This window comes from Pelmatolapia mariae, linkage group LG20 (assembly GCF_036321145.2).
Source record: "Pelmatolapia mariae isolate MD_Pm_ZW linkage group LG20, Pm_UMD_F_2, whole genome shotgun sequence".
Lineage (NCBI taxonomy): Eukaryota > Metazoa > Chordata > Actinopteri > Cichliformes > Cichlidae > Pelmatolapia > Pelmatolapia mariae.
This window is the reverse complement of record NC_086244.1, coordinates 22,518,725-22,537,817: the sequence shown is the minus strand read 5'-3', so window position 1 is coordinate 22,537,817 and position 19,093 is coordinate 22,518,725. Positions and strand designations below refer to the sequence as shown.

The 19,093-nt window shown below is 40.2% G+C and overlaps 2 protein-coding genes across 2 annotated transcripts in view; both read left to right on the top strand.

Moving 5' to 3' along the window:
• dnah12 (dynein, axonemal, heavy chain 12) overlaps window positions 1-14,363 on the top strand; it is a 29,353-nt gene extending 14,990 nt beyond the window's left edge. Inside the window, exons 35-73 of the mRNA XM_063464529.1 lie at window positions 65-184; window positions 333-521; window positions 600-751; window positions 897-1,035; window positions 1,539-1,705; window positions 1,835-2,090; window positions 2,208-2,504; window positions 2,646-2,824; window positions 2,994-3,186; window positions 3,320-3,481; window positions 3,568-3,762; window positions 4,003-4,136; window positions 4,220-4,382; window positions 4,481-4,561; window positions 4,669-4,845; window positions 4,935-5,066; window positions 5,243-5,332; window positions 5,414-5,554; window positions 5,644-5,885; window positions 6,632-6,779; window positions 6,902-7,047; window positions 7,141-7,355; window positions 7,451-7,643; window positions 7,732-7,924; window positions 8,029-8,201; window positions 8,338-8,478; window positions 8,592-8,750; window positions 8,833-9,128; window positions 9,243-9,496; window positions 9,588-9,728; window positions 9,822-9,959; window positions 10,041-10,274; window positions 10,393-10,581; window positions 12,515-12,618; window positions 12,712-12,916; window positions 13,029-13,166; window positions 13,272-13,363; window positions 13,721-13,788; window positions 13,969-14,363. Coding sequence (XP_063320599.1) covers window positions 65-184; window positions 333-521; window positions 600-751; window positions 897-1,035; window positions 1,539-1,705; window positions 1,835-2,090; window positions 2,208-2,504; window positions 2,646-2,824; window positions 2,994-3,186; window positions 3,320-3,481; window positions 3,568-3,762; window positions 4,003-4,136; window positions 4,220-4,382; window positions 4,481-4,561; window positions 4,669-4,845; window positions 4,935-5,066; window positions 5,243-5,332; window positions 5,414-5,554; window positions 5,644-5,885; window positions 6,632-6,779; window positions 6,902-7,047; window positions 7,141-7,355; window positions 7,451-7,643; window positions 7,732-7,924; window positions 8,029-8,201; window positions 8,338-8,478; window positions 8,592-8,750; window positions 8,833-9,128; window positions 9,243-9,496; window positions 9,588-9,728; window positions 9,822-9,959; window positions 10,041-10,274; window positions 10,393-10,581; window positions 12,515-12,618; window positions 12,712-12,916; window positions 13,029-13,166; window positions 13,272-13,363; window positions 13,721-13,788; window positions 13,969-14,162 — 6,630 coding nt within the window. The 3' untranslated portion in view covers window positions 14,163-14,363. The remainder of the gene's footprint in view (window positions 1-64; window positions 185-332; window positions 522-599; window positions 752-896; window positions 1,036-1,538; window positions 1,706-1,834; window positions 2,091-2,207; window positions 2,505-2,645; window positions 2,825-2,993; window positions 3,187-3,319; window positions 3,482-3,567; window positions 3,763-4,002; window positions 4,137-4,219; window positions 4,383-4,480; window positions 4,562-4,668; window positions 4,846-4,934; window positions 5,067-5,242; window positions 5,333-5,413; window positions 5,555-5,643; window positions 5,886-6,631; window positions 6,780-6,901; window positions 7,048-7,140; window positions 7,356-7,450; window positions 7,644-7,731; window positions 7,925-8,028; window positions 8,202-8,337; window positions 8,479-8,591; window positions 8,751-8,832; window positions 9,129-9,242; window positions 9,497-9,587; window positions 9,729-9,821; window positions 9,960-10,040; window positions 10,275-10,392; window positions 10,582-12,514; window positions 12,619-12,711; window positions 12,917-13,028; window positions 13,167-13,271; window positions 13,364-13,720; window positions 13,789-13,968) is intronic.
• Window positions 14,364-15,350: 987 nt separating this feature from the next.
• On the top strand, window positions 15,351-18,523 carry asb14b (ankyrin repeat and SOCS box containing 14b). Its single transcript, XM_063464877.1, has 10 exons — window positions 15,351-15,457; window positions 16,010-16,134; window positions 16,234-16,286; window positions 16,374-16,505; window positions 16,593-16,751; window positions 16,859-17,104; window positions 17,192-17,360; window positions 17,464-17,998; window positions 18,118-18,271; window positions 18,348-18,523. The coding sequence occupies exons 2-10, from the start codon at window positions 16,010-16,012 to the stop codon at window positions 18,521-18,523; spliced, it is 1,749 nt and encodes a 582-aa protein (XP_063320947.1). The 5' UTR covers window positions 15,351-15,457.
• The last annotated feature ends 570 nt before the right edge of the window (window positions 18,524-19,093 follow it).

Sequence of the window (19,093 nt, the reverse complement as noted above, 5' to 3'; positions counted from 1 at the left end):
GTGTTATTCACATTATATCAGTACAATAATCATTTGACATGCTAAATTTTGGTTTGGTTTACAGGAAGTCGTTTCCACGAGCAACAGCAACATTGCGGTGTCTTTGTGTCGACTGTTTGAGATGCTTCTCACTAAACCTGTGAAGACGGGTCAAAGTGATAAAAATATCCGCTGCTGGATAATGGTAAAAGGGCTTATATCTTTTAGAATTTGATATAATATTTGAACTTATTTATTCAAAATACTTGTTAGGATCTGCACCTTGCAAATGTTTTGCAAATATGTTTTTTGTATATGCACTTTGCACCGCTACTTTTTCTTTTTGCCCGCAGGCAGCGTTTGCGTTCTCCCTCGTGTGGTCTGTGGGTGGGAGCTGTGATGCAGACAGTAGAGAGAAGTTTAGTAGCTTCTTCAGGTTGATTGTTGCAGGACAAAAAAAAGAACATCCTATCCCTGAAACAGTGGGAAAATGGGAGTGTCCATTCGAGGAGAAGGGGCTAGTGTATGACTATTTCTATGAGGTATTGTGTAATTATGTCACTCAGAAGACTTTTGCTTGTGTTATACCAGAAAATCATAATATATTCTTTCATTTCCAGTTTAAAGGGAAAGGCAAATGGTTTCACTGGAATGAGGCCATTAAAAACATTAACCTGGGCGACAAAAACACCAAAGTGCAAGAGATCATTGTACCCACCATAGACACAGTTCGCTACAACTACTTGATGGATCTTTGCATCAACTACGAAGTGTCAGTATTCTCTGAGGGATTGGTCAAAACTGTTTTTGTTGTTCTTTGCATCTTTAGTACTATGATAATAGTGCATAGCCTGAATTTATATACATTTAATCAAACATAATACATTTAAAAATATATGTTTTGTTTTGCCTTTAAGTCCTTCCCTGTTTGTGGGTCCTACTGGAACTGGAAAATCTGTGTATGTGAAGGAAAAACTCATGAATAATCTGGACAAAGACCAGTACCTACCCTTCTTCATCAACTTTTCAGCCCGCACAAGTTCAAACCAAACTCAGGTCAGTGTGAGAGACATGAGACATACAGTTCTTAACAAATGTATTAGACCACCTGTCATACAAACGAGAAAATAAATATTAACAAATATTTTTTAAAAATCTGCCTAAAACTTACATAAAAGGAACAAGGAACATTTTATACCCAAATTTGAGCTGATGCACTGGTCAAGAGCATAACTTTCAACCAATAAAAATATTTTTTTTTCTGTTCAGGAATGCAAGTAAATAACTGTAATTTGCCATCTTAATTCCAAAATAATAATGTGCGTCAGTAATTATTAATGTTAGCCTTAAAAATCTGATTTTGATCAAAGAAGTTGCACATACTGCTAAATTAACCATTGGTGGTCTAATAAATTTGTTAAGCACTGTATGTGAAATAATGTCCCTGTAGAGAAACAGCTTTAGTGATCATATATTATGTGAGGTGTTTGTTTGTTTCTAAACAAATAAGAGGTTATAGTGATTTAAATTGTATTTATTCTGTTTATTTCATCATGTAGAATATCATCATGTCCAGGTTAGATAAGAGAAGGAAGGGTGTGTTTGGACCCCCCATGGGAAAAAAGTGTATCATCTTTGTAGATGACATGAACATGCCTGCACTGGAACAGTTTGGAGCGCAGCCTCCTGTAGAGCTTCTTCGACAGTACATAGACCACGGAAACTGGTATGAACCACCTACTATTACAGGACAAATTCATATTCAAACGAGAGAAATATAAATATATGAACAGGACTGAATTCACTAGATTAGAGCACTGTTCTTCAAACAAACAGACCTCATCTACTCTTGCAGGTATGACCTGAAGGATACCTCCAAGATCACTCTTGTTGACCTCCAGATCATCTCGGCTATGGGCCCTCCTGGCGGTGGAAGGAATGCTGTGACTTCACGCTTCTTGCGGCATTTCAACATTTTTAGCATTAATCCCTTCAGCGATGACACCATGGTTCACATTTTCTCCAACATTGTGTCCTTCTATCTTAAAAACAATCAGTTCCCACCTGAATATTTCACTGTTGGCAACCAAATAGTGACAGCTACAATGGAAGTGAGTGCTGTAAAAATAGACATTGGGAACACAAAAACCAGAAAGCTGGATAAATTCATTTTGCAGTTGTATAAAAATCTAAATCACCTTTACATTTATGTTTTTTATTTTCCATAGGTCTATAAGAAAGCCATGGAGAACCTGCTTCCAACTCCAGCCAAGTCTCACTATACCTTCAACCTGCGGGACTTTTCACGTGTTATCCAAGGTTGCCTGCTGATTAAGAAGGGATCTCTGGAGAGCAAACGCACTATGATACGGCTTTTTGTCCATGAGGTCTTCCGTGTCTATTATGACCGTTTGGTAGACGATGACGATCGAGTGTGGCTCTACACGCTGATGAGCAGCATTGTGAAAGATCACTTTAAGGAGTCCTTTCACCAGGTCTTTGATCACCTGAAACAAGGCAGCAAAGTGAGCTGACAATCCCTTATCCTTACTATTTTCATGGGCTTTACTACTTTTTAAATTAAACAATACAGCAAAGAAGATATGCTTGCAGAATTAGATCTTGATGTGCCTGAATCTGTGGCATTTAAATTTGTGAATTTCTAGCTGGTTGAAGAAGACATGCGAAATCTTCTGTTTGGTGACTACATGAACCCTGACCTGGAGGATGATGAGCGTTTGTATGCTGAGGTGCCCTCAGTTGAAAACTTTGCCGTGGTGGTAAAGTCCTGTCTTGAAGAATACAACCAGATGCATAAGAATCGGATGAACCTTGTCATCTTCCGGTAAACAGCTTTCAAAGAGGATATAGTTTTTATAGATTTTATTTCTTTCTTTAGGAATAACTTTACAAGTTGACTTGACCTTTGTGCAGTAAATGAATGAGATATGTTTTTATCTGTAACTTGTAATTTGTGTTTAAACTTAATTAACTGAAAATAAAATCTTATCTAGCTATGTCCTGGAGCACTTGTCCCGCGTCAGTCGTGTGTTAAAGCAGCCAGGAGGAAATGCCCTCCTTGTGGGAGTGGGAGGAAGTGGACGCCAATCCATCACCCGTCTGGCCACATTCATGGCCCATATGACCATGTTTCAGCCAGAGATCTCCAAGAGCTACGGTATGACTGAGTGGAGAGATGACCTCAAGGTAAGCTGTAAAGGCTTCTGTTACTTCTGTTTAATACAAGTGTGTTTTGGTCGTATAATTCTCATTAGATTCTGTGGCTTTTTAACAGTCCTAGCTGCTGTACTCTGTCTCACTGCTTTCCTTTCAAATAAAGATGTTGCTAAAAAATGCTGGGGTGAAAGGACAGAAGACAGTGTTCTTGATAACTGATGCTCAGATCAAAGATGAAGCTTTTCTAGAAGATGTGGACAGTGTCTTGAATACAGGAGAGGTTCCCAATCTTTTTGCCATAGATGAGAAACAAGAAATCATAGAGGTAGGATATCATAAGCCTATAATCTTATATACATACCTTATGAAATTGTATGCAATAAAATTCTCATTTCATCTGTTTTTCCCCAGGCAGTACGTCCCATTGCCCAAGCTGGTAATAAAAACTTGGAGCTGAGCCCTTTGACTCTGTTTGCCTTCTTTGTGGCACGCTGTAAAGAGAACCTGCACGTTGTTGTGGCATTCAGTCCTATTGGAGATGCCTTTCGAAATCGCCTGCGCCAGTTTCCATCTCTTATTAACTGCTGTACCATTGACTGGTATCAGGTAGGGCACTATAACATGCGTGCATTGTAATATACTACATATAAAAATGTCTGAATCACTGAAAACTATATAGGTATCTGTTAAGAGTCAGCTGTGCTCTTGGATCTGGAAATAAAACCAAAGAAAGAAAATAGGACATGTAATTTCATTAGCAGACCCTGTTCTGTGTCTTCACTCTTGTCTTTGTATGCCGTCTTTGATCCTGCCCTTAGTATCGCTTTCCTCTCTGTACTTTGACAGCCATGGCCAGAAGAGGCTCTTGAGCGAGTAGCCAACTCCTTCCTGGAGTCACTACAAATGAATGAAAATGAGAGGCAGGAGGTCATACCTATCTGCAAGACATTCCACACCTCTGCCAAAGAGCTTTCACAGAGGTATGAGAGCTTTATTCATAATTTTCACAATGAAAGGTAAAGTACATTTCTAATCCTTTAATTATGCTTTTTTTCACTTGCAGATTCCTTTCTGAGCTTGGTCGCCATAATTATGTGACACCCACATCCTACCTGGAACTAATTGCAGCTTTTCGTCAACTGCTCACTCAGAAAAGAGACACTGTCATGAAGGCAAAACAGAGGTACACCAACGGCCTGGATAAGCTAGCCTTTGCTGAATCTCAGGTATATGAAATACTATTTTCACTGGAGCTGTTTTGTCTATTCTCTATTTCTTGTATTATTCCTATGCAGTAGTTTATTTGAGCAATATATTTCCATAGGTGGGTGAGATGAAGAAGGAACTTGTAGACCTACAGCCTAAACTGGAACAGGCAAAGATAGAGAACACCAAAATGATGAAGGTGAATACATTTCACACAATCGATCAACATCAGTATCCTCCCCAGAGTACATATGTATCAGAACATACATACATCCGTACTAAATGTAAACATGTATTAATTTTCAGGTTATCGAGGTGGAGTCTGTGGAGGTGGAAGCCAAGAGCAAAGTTGTGCGGGTTGATGAGGAGGCAGCAACCATAAAAGCCAATGAGGCCCAGGCTTTGAAGGATGAGTGTGAGAGTGACTTAGCTGAAGCTATCCCTGCCCTGGAGGCTGCTCTATCTGCCTTGGACACTTTGAAGGTGAGCGCCCTTCAGCAAAATATCTTTTTTTCATTACATATCATTGCAGTTAGATAACTGAGCAAGTCAAGCTGTCCATTTCTTTTCAGCCCTCTGATGTCACAATTGTGAAGTCTATGAAAAATCCACCTTCAGGGGTGAAGCTGGTGATGGCAGCTGTGTGTGTGATGAAGGAGATAAAGCCAGATAAGATAGCTGATCCAGCTGGGACTGGAAAAAAGGTTAGACTGAGTACAAAAATTAAAAAAAAACTTAAATCACGTGAAATGATAAAAGTCTGGTACTTATTTTTAGTCTTTTAAAACACAGCTAAACCTCATTTGAATGATATAGTTTTTCATTCTGTTAGAAAATAGGGCATAAACATAGTGAGTGACATGTTTTCTTTATTATCTAGGTTTTTGACTACTGGGGTCCAAGCAAGAAGTTACTGGGTGATATGAATTTTTTACGAGATCTTAAAGTATATGACAAGGACAACATTCCTGTGAGTGTCAAAATTATGTCACAGTTAAAAACATTCAACTTGCACTTACCCCTAACTTACTCGTCTGTTTTTGGGTTGCAGGTCCATGTGATGCAAAAAATCCGAAGTGAGTACATGACTAATCCCGACTTTAACCCCAGTATAGTGGCAAAGGCGTCCTCTGCAGCGGAAGGCCTGTGCAAATGGATCCAAGCAATGGAAGTGTATGACAGGGTGGCAAAGGTGCAGTGTCTTTGGATATTCAAACCACTTGTAATCGTACCTGCACACTTACTTTTATACACATTTCTTGATTTCGTCTTTGGTTTCAGGTTGTGGCTCCTAAGAAGGCCAATCTTGCAGTGGCACAGGAGTCCCTGGCAGCTACCATGGCCCTTCTGGACCAGAAGAGGGCTGAGTTGAAAGAAGTTGAAGATCGCTTAGCAGCTCTTCAGAAAACATTTCAAGAGAAGACAGAGGAGAAAGCCCAGCTGGAATTTCAGGTGGATTTGTGCGCCAGGAAGCTGGAGAGGGCAGAAAAACTCATTGGCGGTCTGGGTGGAGAGAAGACCAGGTCATGAAGACACTTATAAATATTTCAGGGCCAAGCAGTGAAGCTGAGGAGACTTGTTTATACGTTTACTTATAGGTCTTCTTCTTCCTCTTCGTTTTATTATTATTCATTGGACTGTAGAGTAAAACATTTGAAAATTTTGTTCACTGACTGGGAGCAGTTTGCCAATTTCTCTTATTAAGACTCACGTCTGAAGTACTATAGCACCACCAATGGGTGGAAGTTGGAGGTATGTCCATGCATGCAGATTTTTAACCATTAGCCTGATTATTTTAAGGATGTAGCAATGGATTCCTTGAATCATTCAGAGTTCAAGCTATATTTCAAGAATTTAAGCTATACTTAACTTTCTGAAGCTTTTTCCAGCCTTCACCAAAATTGGCGCAGATGAAAGTTAAATACCAAGCTTGAAAGACCAAGTATCATAAAAGCAAGCAGTTGGCATTTACATTTTCAAAACTGTTAGAACCAATAAAAATTAGCAGTTAAACCACCAGACGGCAAGTAATTTCCTGTAATTATAACCACTTAAAAGTTTATCTGCGTCACTCGGGTAGCTTCAAAATGAAAATGTGTTTTTACATCTTATAGCTATGCTTTTATCATAGTTACATGAAGTTGCTATGACAACTGTGCCCAGCTGAACTGCTTGGCCTCCTTATTGCCTTGTGCCTTGTTCTGTTGCTTGTTTCCTGCAATTTGAAGAATTACTGCATACCAGTGACTGAATGTGACTATTTACTCAGATGGTCTAAAGCAGCAGACGACCTGCAGAACACGTATGACAATTTGACCGGAGATGTTCTTATCTCTGCCGGTGTCATCGCTTATCTGGGGGCTTTCACAGCTGGCTTCAGACAAGAATGCACCAAGTTGTGGACCAAACTCTGCAAAGTACAAGTTCTTCCTTCTCTCCTCTAATTTTTATGAATCTTTGTCATACATATGTATTTCTATGTCTATATCACTTACCTTAGTAAATAAATATCTGTCTTTGCACCTCCCTCTATCGCTAGTCTAAGAACATTCCATCATCAGATGACTTCTCACTCAGTAAAACTCTGGGGGATCCCATTAAGATCAGGGCGTGGAACATTGCAGGGCTTCCCAGTGACACTTTCTCTATTGACAACGGCGTCATTGTCAGTAATTCACGCAGATGGTGAGTTTGTATTTCTGAAATTTGTGAAACGTATGTTGAAATATTTGTGAAAAAATGCTTTTCATTTATTACCTAATGTTAATGTTCTTGTAGGCCCTTAATGATTGACCCTCAGGGTCAAGCCAACAAGTGGGTCAAGAATTCAGAGAAAGATAACAGCCTGAGTGTAATAAAGCTAACAGATGGGGACTATATGAGAACTTTAGAAAACTGTATTCAGTTTGGGACGCCACTGCTGCTGGAAAATGTAGGAGAAGAACTGGACCCTTCTCTGGAACCATTGCTGCTCAAACAAACCTTCAAACAAGGTGCTAGAAGTATAAAATGGATGCCAAAGAATAATTTTGAATTTAGAAAGAGTGACAGTTCTCAGCTCCCAATTTTTTTTTTTTGTTTCTCTTAGGTGGTGTTGATTGCATCAGGCTCGGGGAGAGTGTGATTGAGTACTCCAATGATTTCCGTTTCTACATCACAACAAAGCTCAGAAACCCCCATTATCTACCAGAGCTGGCCACCAAAGTGTCCCTGCTCAATTTCATGATAACCCCTGAGGGCTTGGAGGACCAGCTGCTCGGGATTGTTGTTGCCAAGGAGAGGTAATACCTGTAAAATTGTTACTTATTTTATTGACTGAAACGTTTTTTATAGCTCTTTTACTCATGTCATCTACTTGTATTTCCACAGGCCAGAACTGGAAGAGGAGAGAAATGCATTAATCCTGCAGTCAGCTGAAAATAAGAGGCAGCTAAAGGAAACTGAAGACAAGATCCTAGAGACACTGCAGTCCTCTGAGGGAAATATCCTGGAAGATGAGAGTGCCATTCAGATTCTAGACTCAGCAAAGATCATGTCCAACACAATTACCAAGAAACAGCAGGTGTGAATTACACATAAAATCAAAGCCGAATTGTGAATTTGATGTCTTTTAAGTTAATTTGATCGTCTCATAGTCTAACTTCCTAATGTTTACATCTTTCCAAGATTGCAGAGAAGACAGAGATCAAGATAGCAGAGTCCAGAGAGGGTTACAGAGCTATTGCAAAACACTCGTCCATCCTGTTCTTCAGTATTACTGATCTGACCAACATTGACCCGATGTACCAGTACTCTCTCAGCTGGTTTGTCAATCTGTACATTAACTCCATACAAGACAGGTAAGCGATCCAGGAGGAGTAAACCTGGTTAGTGGTATGGTGAAGTAATGAACTATGACACATCTGCCAGAACTAATAGCTTTTAGTTTGTCTGTGTTATTTGGAAAATTTGTGTATTTTGCCTTTTGTTCATCAGTAACAAGTCCAAGATTCTGGAAAGGAGGCTTCAGTTTCTTATTGATCACTTCACCTATAACTTGTACTGCAACATATGTCGTTCTCTGTTTGAGAAAGACAAACTCCTCTTCTCCTTCCTTCTCTGCTGCAAATTACTACTGTAAGTTAAAGTTACAAGCAATTTTGACTCTTACTCTCATGCTTAGTGCAAATCTATGTGGATGTTTACTTTTATATTTGATGCTATTTTTTTTATCAATGTTTTCTTCTAAGAGCAAAAGGGGAGATTAAACACACTGACTTTATGTTCCTGCTGACTGGGGGAGTGGGCCTCCAGAACACCACTGCTAATCCTGACCCCACCTGGCTACAGGACAAGAGCTGGGATGAAATCTGCAGAGCCAGTGAACTCCCTGGTTTACGAGGATTGAAGTAACAAGCTTTAATCACTAAAATAAAAATGGCCTCATCATCATCACTGTTTACCCAATGTGGATTGTTATTTATTTTGCAGAGAAGCTTTCATTAAAAATCCAGATGACTTCAAGTCCATTTATGACAGCAAAGATCCATGCACTATTGGTTTGCCTGCTCCGTGGTGTGAACAGCTCAATGATCTGCAAAAGATGATCATCATTCGCTGTCTCAGGCCTGATAAGATACTGCCAGCTGTGACTAAATATGTGACTCGCAACCTAGGGAAGAAATTTGTCCAACCACCTCCCTTTGACCTGAGTAAGAGCTACCTGGACTCCAACTCTGCCATCCCACTCGTGTTTGTGCTGTCTACAGGTGCTGATCCCATGGCTAGTAAGTTCTATAGATCTGTTTTACTGATTTTCAAAGGGCCACATAAAGTTAGTGTCAAATCCTGAAACTAGGAAAACTAACTCTTTTAGAAAAACTAAAACTATCCTTCCACAGGCTTGCTGAAGTTTGCCAGTGACAAGAACATGGGTGGTGCCAAGTTCCAGTCTATCTCTCTGGGTCAGGGACAGGGGCCCATTGCTTCTAAAATGATATCCACAGCCATGCAGGATGGGACATGGGTGTGTTTACAAAATTGCCACTTGGCCGTTTCCTGGATGCCCACGCTAGAGAAAATCTGTGAGGACTTTAGTCTTGCGACATGCCACCAAGACTTCCGCCTCTGGCTCACAAGCTACCCTTCAGCCAAGGTAAAACCCATAAATGAACAACTTTAAGGACTAAATAGATATAACTGTCATCTGAAAGAGCCTTCAGTATAGTAAAAAAAAATTAAATCAGTTTCCAGTGACCATCCTGCAGAATGGAGTGAAAATGACAAATGAGCCCCCAACAGGACTCCGTCTCAACCTGCTCCAGTCTTATTTGTCAGATCCTATTTCTGATCCAAACTTCTTCAGCAACTGTCCCAATAAAGAGCTGGTGAGTCAGGAGGAAACCTATTTAGATTTTTTTATGCATAATTATGTATTAATTCAATAGGTGTGTAACACAATCAATGGATTTCCTCACTAGATCTGGGAGAAGCTCCTGTATGGACTGTGCTTCTTCCATGCTCTCGTTCAGGAGAGGAAAAAGTTTGGTCCTTTGGGCTGGAATATTCCGTATGGCTTCAATGAGTCTGACCTGCGCATAAGCATCAGACAGCTACAGGTATTTACTCAAAAATCTCAGTTGTTGTGTTTCTACCCTGAAAAAAAATCAAAAACTCATTTAATTTCTTTTCCTCTTTAGCTGTTTGTAAATGAATATGACAAGGTGCCCTTGGAGGCCATAACATATCTGACTGGAGAGTGCAATTACGGTGGCCGTGTGACAGATGATTGGGACAGGCGGCTCCTGATGACTATCTTGGCTGACTTCTACAACAAGGACATCATTGAGACTTTTCGCTATCCTTTCTCACCTAGTGGCGATTACTGTGCCCCACCTAAATCTAGCTATCAGGATTACATTCTGTTTATCAAGGTGCAGACACTCCAGAAGCAGTAGTATATATAATTTATATAAAATAACTGCATATAATCTTTAATTTTTTTCAATTATATAGTATATTACTGACAGCAGTGTCTTTGTTGTGCTCTAGGAACTTCCATTCAGCCAGCATCCAGAAGTGTTTGGGATGCACGAAAATGTAGACATTTCCAAAGATTTGCAGCAGACAAAACTACTGTTTGATTCACTGATACTCACCCAGGGTGGAGGCTCCGAGGGCGGAACCCACTCTGAGAGCGACAACATGCTGTACGACATAGCGAATGACATCCTCACCAAGGTACAACTTAATCAAACTTCCTTTTCATTTAAGAGTTTTTAGCCATGTCAATGGCATGGTTGGTCCAAACAAAAACATTTCAAATACCAACAGTTGGATTTCCATAAGTTTTTATGCAGAATCATCCTATTAACCTTTGGCAATTACTTAATGTTCCCTTAAGCACCATCACACATCGAGATTTCACTCATCCTGTGAAATACAGCATCTCAGCATCGGCTAAGTTAATTGACATATTTGGGGGTTTTTTTTAAATAACATTTTTCAGTTCCCAGACACTACTTTCAATTTTACCGACTTTGGTCTTACTTTGTCTCCTCTGTTTTGACTGAAGCCAAATTTCTCAACATCTGTTCAGTGGATTTCAGTAACTGCAGTGCAGGTGGACATAGTCCTGCTTCTCCTGGATGAATTGATTTAGGTTGATAACCTCCCTTTTGATAGAGAATTATTTTTATTCTCTTTAGTCCAATAGTTTGGTTAATGACTAGTTTATATACTGTGTAAAAGTCTTGAAGCACCCCTAGTTTCTTTATAATTGCTCCCAAGGAGCCACAATGTTTTGAAAATTGGTCTTCAGCAATAGTTTTTCAGGTTTTTGGAAAGTAAGTCAGTTTTTCTTTGAAAGTTGACTGCTTTTTCGGTTATCTTTCGTTCAGTTCTTAAGCCTGACCATTTTCAGAAGAATGTTCTTTGTTTTTTAAGCCACTTAACACTGACCTATGACTCATTCAAGCATAAAAAGACACCCAACTCAAGGAATGGACCAGTGTTGTGTCTACACAAAGCAGACAACTTAGCAAAGAGTCCTTTGGCCCTTTCACAAAAACACAGATTTATTTCCCATTACTTTAGTGGAATCTATAAAAAATGCCAAAGTCAACAGAGTTTGAGTGCCATAAAATTGTATTTTGCACCAACAAGGTGATTCCCAGTGAGCTATCCCATATGGAAAAGAAATAGAAAAAACTTCAGATGTGCATCAGATGTGGCCTACTTTATATAGTGAATCATATAAGGCTTATATGATTTACTCATGAAAGTGGACACTTTCATATATTGTTTTAGTAAGTATCCAAAACATACAAGTTTCATTTATATAATTTTTCTAGGGATCTTATATCTGTTTTCACTCTTGTATGCTTTTCATACAAGTTTCACACAAGACAGATACAAACTTTATAAGATTTATATATATCTTTTCCATATGGGATTAGCCAAATTGTTTCACAACTTGGCATAGTGTGCAGTGTGTCCTTAAAACATGTGAGGAAACGGGACAAGCGGAAGTCAAAAAAGAAGTGTCAGACCTAAAGAAAAGCCCTACCACACACCTGAGAGATACATCTGGCTCCATACATATTGGTTCAAACCAATATGTATGGCCAGTATGTATGGAGGAAATGAGTAGACAGGAGTAAGCATCTGCAACCATCTGAGAAACACAGTGGAGGCTCTGTCATGGATTGGGGTTGCATTTCAGTCAGTAGTGTTGGGGATCTTGTCAAATTTCATGGCATTATGAATGCAGAAAAGTACTGTCAGATTTTGATCAACCATGCAGTACTAATGGAAAATGTCTGATTGGCAACAGCCTCATTTTTCAGCATGACAATGATCCCAAACACACCTTGCCAGTGCATTAAAATCATACTTGGATAGAAAAACATACAGTAAAACACAATCAGTCATGGATTGCCTCTACCTGAACTCAGAGGTCAACATTGGTAACAGAACACAAAGCAGCCAACATCCAAAATGGAGCTCTGAAATGTTCTTTAAGAAGCCTGGAGAACCATTCCTAAATACTACGTGCTATATATCTGTATATCTATAACTCTCAACGTTTGTACAAATTTTCCTGTTTCCTGTCTGTGCTCTGTGTCCACTTCACTGTGTGCTTATAACTGCCACATTTGCTTATTTCCCTAAGCTCCCAGCTAACTTTGACACAGAAGCAGCTCTCTTGAAGTTTCCTGTGCTCTATGAAGAAAGCATGAACACAGTCCTCGTCCAAGAGATGGAGCGCTACAACACGTATGAACAGACAGCTCTCCACCCTGTTTTAAGCTATATAGCCATAGCAACCATTTTTCTTTCATGACTTAACTGCTGTCTTTGCTCTCTCAGGTTGTGTAGTTTGATTCGTATCAGCCTGCAGAATTTGCTGAAGGCTATTAAGGGATTGGTGGTGATGGATGCAGAGCTGGAGGCAGTTGCAGGCAGTTTGGTAGTTGGAAAAGTGCCGGAGAAATGGGCCAAGCGCTCTTACCCCAGCCTCAAACCCTTGGGCAGTTACATTAATGACTTTCTGTCAAGGCTCAAGTTTTTGCAGGTAAGACTAGTGAGCAAAAGTGATTTGAATGAGCAGTTTCAACTCGGCATATCAAAGCTTTGTGCACCTTTTCAGTCTCATTATATTTTCACTTTATTTTGTGTGCCTGTAGGTTTGGTTTAACACCAGCAAGCCCAATGTGTTCTGGCTGTCTGGCTTCTTCTTCACCCAGGCCTTTCTAACTGGGGCCATGCAGAACTATGCCAGGAAATACCACATCCCCATTGACCTGCTGAGCTTCGAATTTGAGGTCTGGAGACTCACACTTTTGGATCTCTCTTCACATGTAAAGATCTTGTCATAGCCCTTAGACATTACTGATTAGTGGTTTGTCTTTTATGATTTTATCTTACAGGTCCTTCCTTTTGACGAGATACAAACAGCGCCTGAAGATGGTGTTTACATTAATGGACTGTTTCTTGATGGAGCTCGGTGGGACAAAGAAAGGTACATGCTCACAGCAGCGTTAGGTTTACAATATTGACTGTATGCTTACAGCAGTATAGCTTATAAGCTATTACTCTGCAGGAAAAAAGTCATTCACTGTACTTAAGCACACATTTGAGCATTTAATGAAAATATTCTACTTTATGTTGCTTTATATTACATTTCAAAATTAAATATTTATAATACTTTTTATTGGGCTAAATTTATATTTTTTAATATCGGCCCTTTACTTGTAATGGAGTTTTTTTTTTTATATATATATAAGATTTATATAGGATTTTTTTTACTTCGTTCATCACTAGTGAAATATAGGGAGACCTGATAAGGATGGGTTTGTTTGTCTCTCTCTATTATCAGTGGAGTTCTGGCTGAGCAGTACCCCAAAGTCCTCTTTGACTCAATGCCAATCATCTGGGTAAAACCTAGTAAGTATTGCCTGACTTTGTACACTTCTAGAGCTGGTGTTTCAGATCTGCAACAATCTGGATGCAATTAATGTTTTCAGATATCTCTTTCAAGTACATAATTGCTTGTTTCCTTGTATTATTTTATGACCCTCTGTCTCCCATTTTCTGTGTTCCTTTGCTTTCATTTCTGCCAAACAGCTCAAAAGAACAGCGTCAGTCAGCCTCAGAAAATGTACATTTGTCCTCTATACAAGACCAGCGAAAGGAAAGGCACGCTGTCCACCACAGGCCACTCCACCAATTTTGTCATTTCCATGACGCTGCCCACCAACAAGCGCCCACAGCACTGGATCAAGCGTGGTGTTGCCATGCTCTGCCAGCTTGATGACTGAGATCAGTCAGCACATTGCTTTAAGAATCAAATGCTTTACTGCAGCTTTTCTCAATCCTGCTTGGATTAGTTTATACTCCGTGTTCCTTAATACAATAATAAACACAATGTCTATGTCTGATGTGGAGATTATAATGTAATATAATGTTGGTATTTTCAGTTCACAACTTTGTCCATTAACTACTTACAAAATAAAAAAGTCGCTGTGCTTTCACCAGAAATGTTACAGTGAAAGATTAAGCGCATCAGATGTGCTGTTTTCTTTTTTTTAACAGAAAGACATGGAAACAGGTACGCCTCAGTGCTCAGCTGGTGCTGTGTGAGTCCTGATGGAAAAACCTGTCAAATATTAATTGCAACACACTGGTTTCAAAATATTTGGCTCACATTTTAAAAATATATTTCATGTAGGTTCTTATTTTACTTAATACAACGTTTGACTGCAGTACACAAGAATAAGCCAAGAACATCGCAAACATTATTCGAACGCTTAAAGGATAGTTACACCTATACGGTATATCATTGCAGTTATACCTTTACAGTTTTTACAGTGGGCATTTAGCCATGTGTCTCCTTGGAGTGACTTTTTTCATGTGCTGTAATACTAAGGTGGACACAAGCCCAATAAAATGATCACTCTAAAGATAAAAACATGGATTATACTTAGAAAACCTACTGACGGAGAGCCTCAGCTTCCAAACTAGTTTTGCTGTCTAGACTGATACCTCATTATAAACCTTTTGTCCTTTTTCTCGCTGCTCATTTGCCTCCTTAGTAACCTGCTTGCCTCCTTTTCCCTCAGTGTGAGCTGATACCATCTATAGACTATAAGCTATTAATGTGCAGCAGCAATAACAAGTAGAAAATAAAAGTCTTTTAGGGTGAATCATAAGAGATTAAATATAATTGAATTTAGCAGTGTGTTATGCACAAAGAAAACAATCTTGTAAAATCTGAAAAATTGTATTCTACATATTTTATGGAGGGGGTTAACTTCTAAAGTGAACCAACTGTTGGTTTGTGTTTGAATATTAGATTTTGCATTATGAATACGATTGCTTATGAGTTTAATGATGGCAGTTGTTGCAGTTGCTTAGTGGGTCAAACTAGAAACTGGCTGTGAAGACCTTGTGATCTGATATTTATAGTGTGTGTGTGTGTGTGTGTGTGTGTGAGAGAGAGAGAGAGAGAGAGAGAGAGGGCAGGATATAAATAGCCCCAGTATGTGTGGCTGCTAAGGACCCCCCTGGCTATACTGGTGTTAAAACTACACCGAGAGCAGCTTTTTGACTGAAGGTAAACACCACACGATGAAAAACATTTTATTTGGTTAAAAACTTGATTAGTGTGGAGCTTGAATGACACACTGTCATATTATACAAACTGTTGCAATACATGTGGCATTTGAATTTCCATGCTATAACTTTGTGTCGTGTTGCAGTCTCTGCTCTCGTAACAGCATTTCCTCTGCTGCTTTATATATTCTTTTTAAGAAATGTCCACTGGAGTCATTTGTGAATCTCCATTTGTTTGTTTTGGCAATGCTGAAAGAAAGAAAAAACCCTGCAGCTTCTCAACTGGAGATTTGCTTTTGATATTGAGAGTTATTAGACTGAAAATTGGGACAATAAGTCCAATTAAAGTCATTAGATCCAATATCCTGCATGTATTATGGTGTCAGTAAAGTAAAAACAATGAGACTGACTGCCACATTTCCTGCTTAGCTGCACTGTGTTGCAGTTGTTATTCAGGACTGTGAGTGGTGTGTGATTTAATGCTCTTGTTTACCTTATAGCTGTGCCTCCTCAGAGTAACCCCTTCTGCACTGGCTCTTTTTACACTTGTCAGATGAGCATGGAAACAGAAGATGACTTTTATCAATCAGAGGAAGACTTGGATGAAGATGAGGCAACACAATATATTATTGAACAAAGTCTAATTCAGTATAGAAAGCTAAAAGGATTAAATCCAAGGTTTCTATCTACTCACCCAGCATTCAAATATAAGTATCTATATTATGAATGTCTTGTTTGTTTAAGTGAATCCTTATTCTGTGCAATAACTTTAAATAGTGATCTGAAACCTTGTGAAGACCCTGATGAGATTTTTAAAGCGATTAAGGAGGGTAAGCTGATGACTTTTAACCTCAGCGCTGATTCAGACAATTATGAATCTTTTTCAAAGATCTGATACGTCCCGTCTTCATATTTAGGTGATGAGAATGCCCTGAACAGACTTGCAGCCCAACCGGAGACTCTGTCCAGAGTTGATACACGAGGATGGATCCCGCTGCATGAGGCTGCGGCACAGCAGAATAAGAAGGTGCTAGAGATTATCCTTTCAGGTAAATGTAGCTGTAACTTTTGACTTGCACAGGCTTGTTCATTTCAACCCTGAGGTGTTAATCGGTTCCTGGGTGTTTGGGTTCCAGCATCACCCCCGGGTGCAGCCCAGTGTCGCACTCTGAAGGGTGAGACGCCACTGTTTTTAGCTGTGGTCCACGGGCTCAGAGAGAATGCTACATTCCTGTTACAGAATGGTAGCAACCCAGATCTCCAGAATGACGAGCAGGATTCTCCATTAGTGGCAGGTATCTCGCGCTATGTTCATCTAACTTCAAACACATTTTATTTTAGAGATACCTCAACATGTGTGACACTTTCTCATCCTTTTCTCTCCTGCTCCTTTTGCTCACAGCTCTTCTAAATGATCAGTATGATTTGGCCACGCTGTTGCTTCGTTACAATGCCAAAATAGACCAAACCGGACCACTGAACAGGACAGCTCTACATGAGTCTGCGTTTTTAGGCTTGGAGAATTTTGTGTATCTGCTCTTAGAGTCTGGTGCTAATCCAAATGCATGTGACGTTAAAAAGAAAACTCCACTGGCTCTGGCTGCACAGAATGGACATCTAAATGTGGTGGAGGTTCTGTTACAGAAAGGTAAATGTAGTGATTTAACCTCCTTTTGCTTTTACTTATGTATATAAGTAAATGCGTGTTCTCATAGTGCTTTAATTCATTTTTTAGGTGCACAGGTGTGGTGTGAATCGGAGTCAGGTACGATTTTGTTTGATGCAGCGGCATCAGGAAATCCTGACATAATCTCCTTGCTGCTGGAACACGGTGCAGATCCAAACGTACCCCTTTATAGTGGGCACCTGCCAATTCATCGAGTGGCATACCATGGACACAGACTGTGAGCATTATCTATACTTATTTTCCTGAATTTTTAAATAGGGTTTCAACCAATATCATGTTCTTACATAAAGATTTTTTTTGGGTTGTTTTTTTTTTTACAGAGCACTGGAACACCTCATCCCAGTGACGAAGCTGCATGCTGTAAAGGAAAGTGGGATGAGTCCTCTCCATTCTGCAGCTGCTGGGGGACACGCCCAGTGTGTGGAGATACTGCTCAAAGCTGGCTACGATCCAAACTTCATGCTGCACCCAAGGATCCGCCGCAACTATGATGATGACCGCAAGTCTGCCCTCTTTTTTGCTGTGTCCAACAATGACCTCCAGTGCACCCGCTTACTGTTAGAGGCCGGGGCTCTCGTGAACCAGGATCCCATCAACTGTCTACAGGTGGCTCTGAGACAGGGCAATTATGAACTGATCAACATCTTGCTGAAGTACGGGGCAAATGTCAACTACTACTCCCGTGTCAACACCACTCATTTCCCCTCAGCGCTGCAGTATGCCTTAAAAGATGAGGTTATGCTGAGAATGATCCTGAACCATGGTTATGACGTGAAGCGCTGCTTTGACTGTCCATATGGTGACAGTTCCCATGATTACACTGCTTGGACGACATCAGTCATTAAAGACATGGTGGTGAGGCCATGTTTATGCTAAAAAAAAGTTATAAAGAGTGGAACATGTGAAGTACAATAGAGTAATGCTTTTCTACAAAGTTTCAGATTGACTGTCACATCTCTCAATCCCTTTTCTAGTTCTGTGAGGTGATAACAGTATCCTGGCTGAAGTACTTATCTGCCCAGGTGGTACGCATTATGCTTGACTACACTGACCACGTCTCCTTCTGCACCAAACTAAAGGACACACTGCAGGAGCAGAAACAGTGGCCAGAAATCTGCCACATTCAAAGTATGAACTGCTCACTACCTGTTGTCAGCAAAAATGTGCGCTTCATCTGTAGTTGCTAACATTTTTTGTCTGACAGGAAATGTGCGGAGCCTGAAGCACCTGTGTCGCCTGCGGATAAGGGAGCACCTTAGATGCCTGCGTTTGAGAGCACCAGCTTTTATCAACTTCCTTCCTCTTCCTCCCAGGCTGAAAGATTATCTGCGTTACAAGGAGTTTGACATTTACAGCAGGGGCAGTATGATTATCCCCTGATGAAAACATATTTATAGATATCAAAGATGTCACTGTTTTATAGAAAGCTTCCTGCTTTATTATTATTATGTGTGATTAAAATTACATTACTTATACAGTCAAAAAATGTGAACATAAATTGTATTCACCTTTTAAATATCTATCAGAGACGTATATATGAGAGCAGCGGGACATTGGTGGGTAACAGTTTGTTTGCAGATGACATGGCGATCTGTAGTGAGAGGAGGGAGCTGGTGGAAGAGAACCTGCAGAGGTGGAATATGCGCTGGACAGAGGATGAATGAAAGTCAGTAGAAGCAAGACAGAGTGGGGCAATTGTGGCTCAAGAGTTGGGAGTTCGCCTTGTAATCGGAAGGTTGCCGGTTCGAGCCCCGGCTCGGACGGTCTCAGTCGTTGTGTCCTTGGGCAAGACACTTCACCCATTGCCTACTGGTGGTGGTCAGAGGGCCTGGTGGCGCCAGTGTCCGGCAGCCTCGCCTCTGTCAGTGCGCCCCAGCGCAGGTGTGGCTACAATGTAGCTTGCCATCACCAGTGTGTGAATGTGTGCGTGAATGGGTGAATGACTGGATA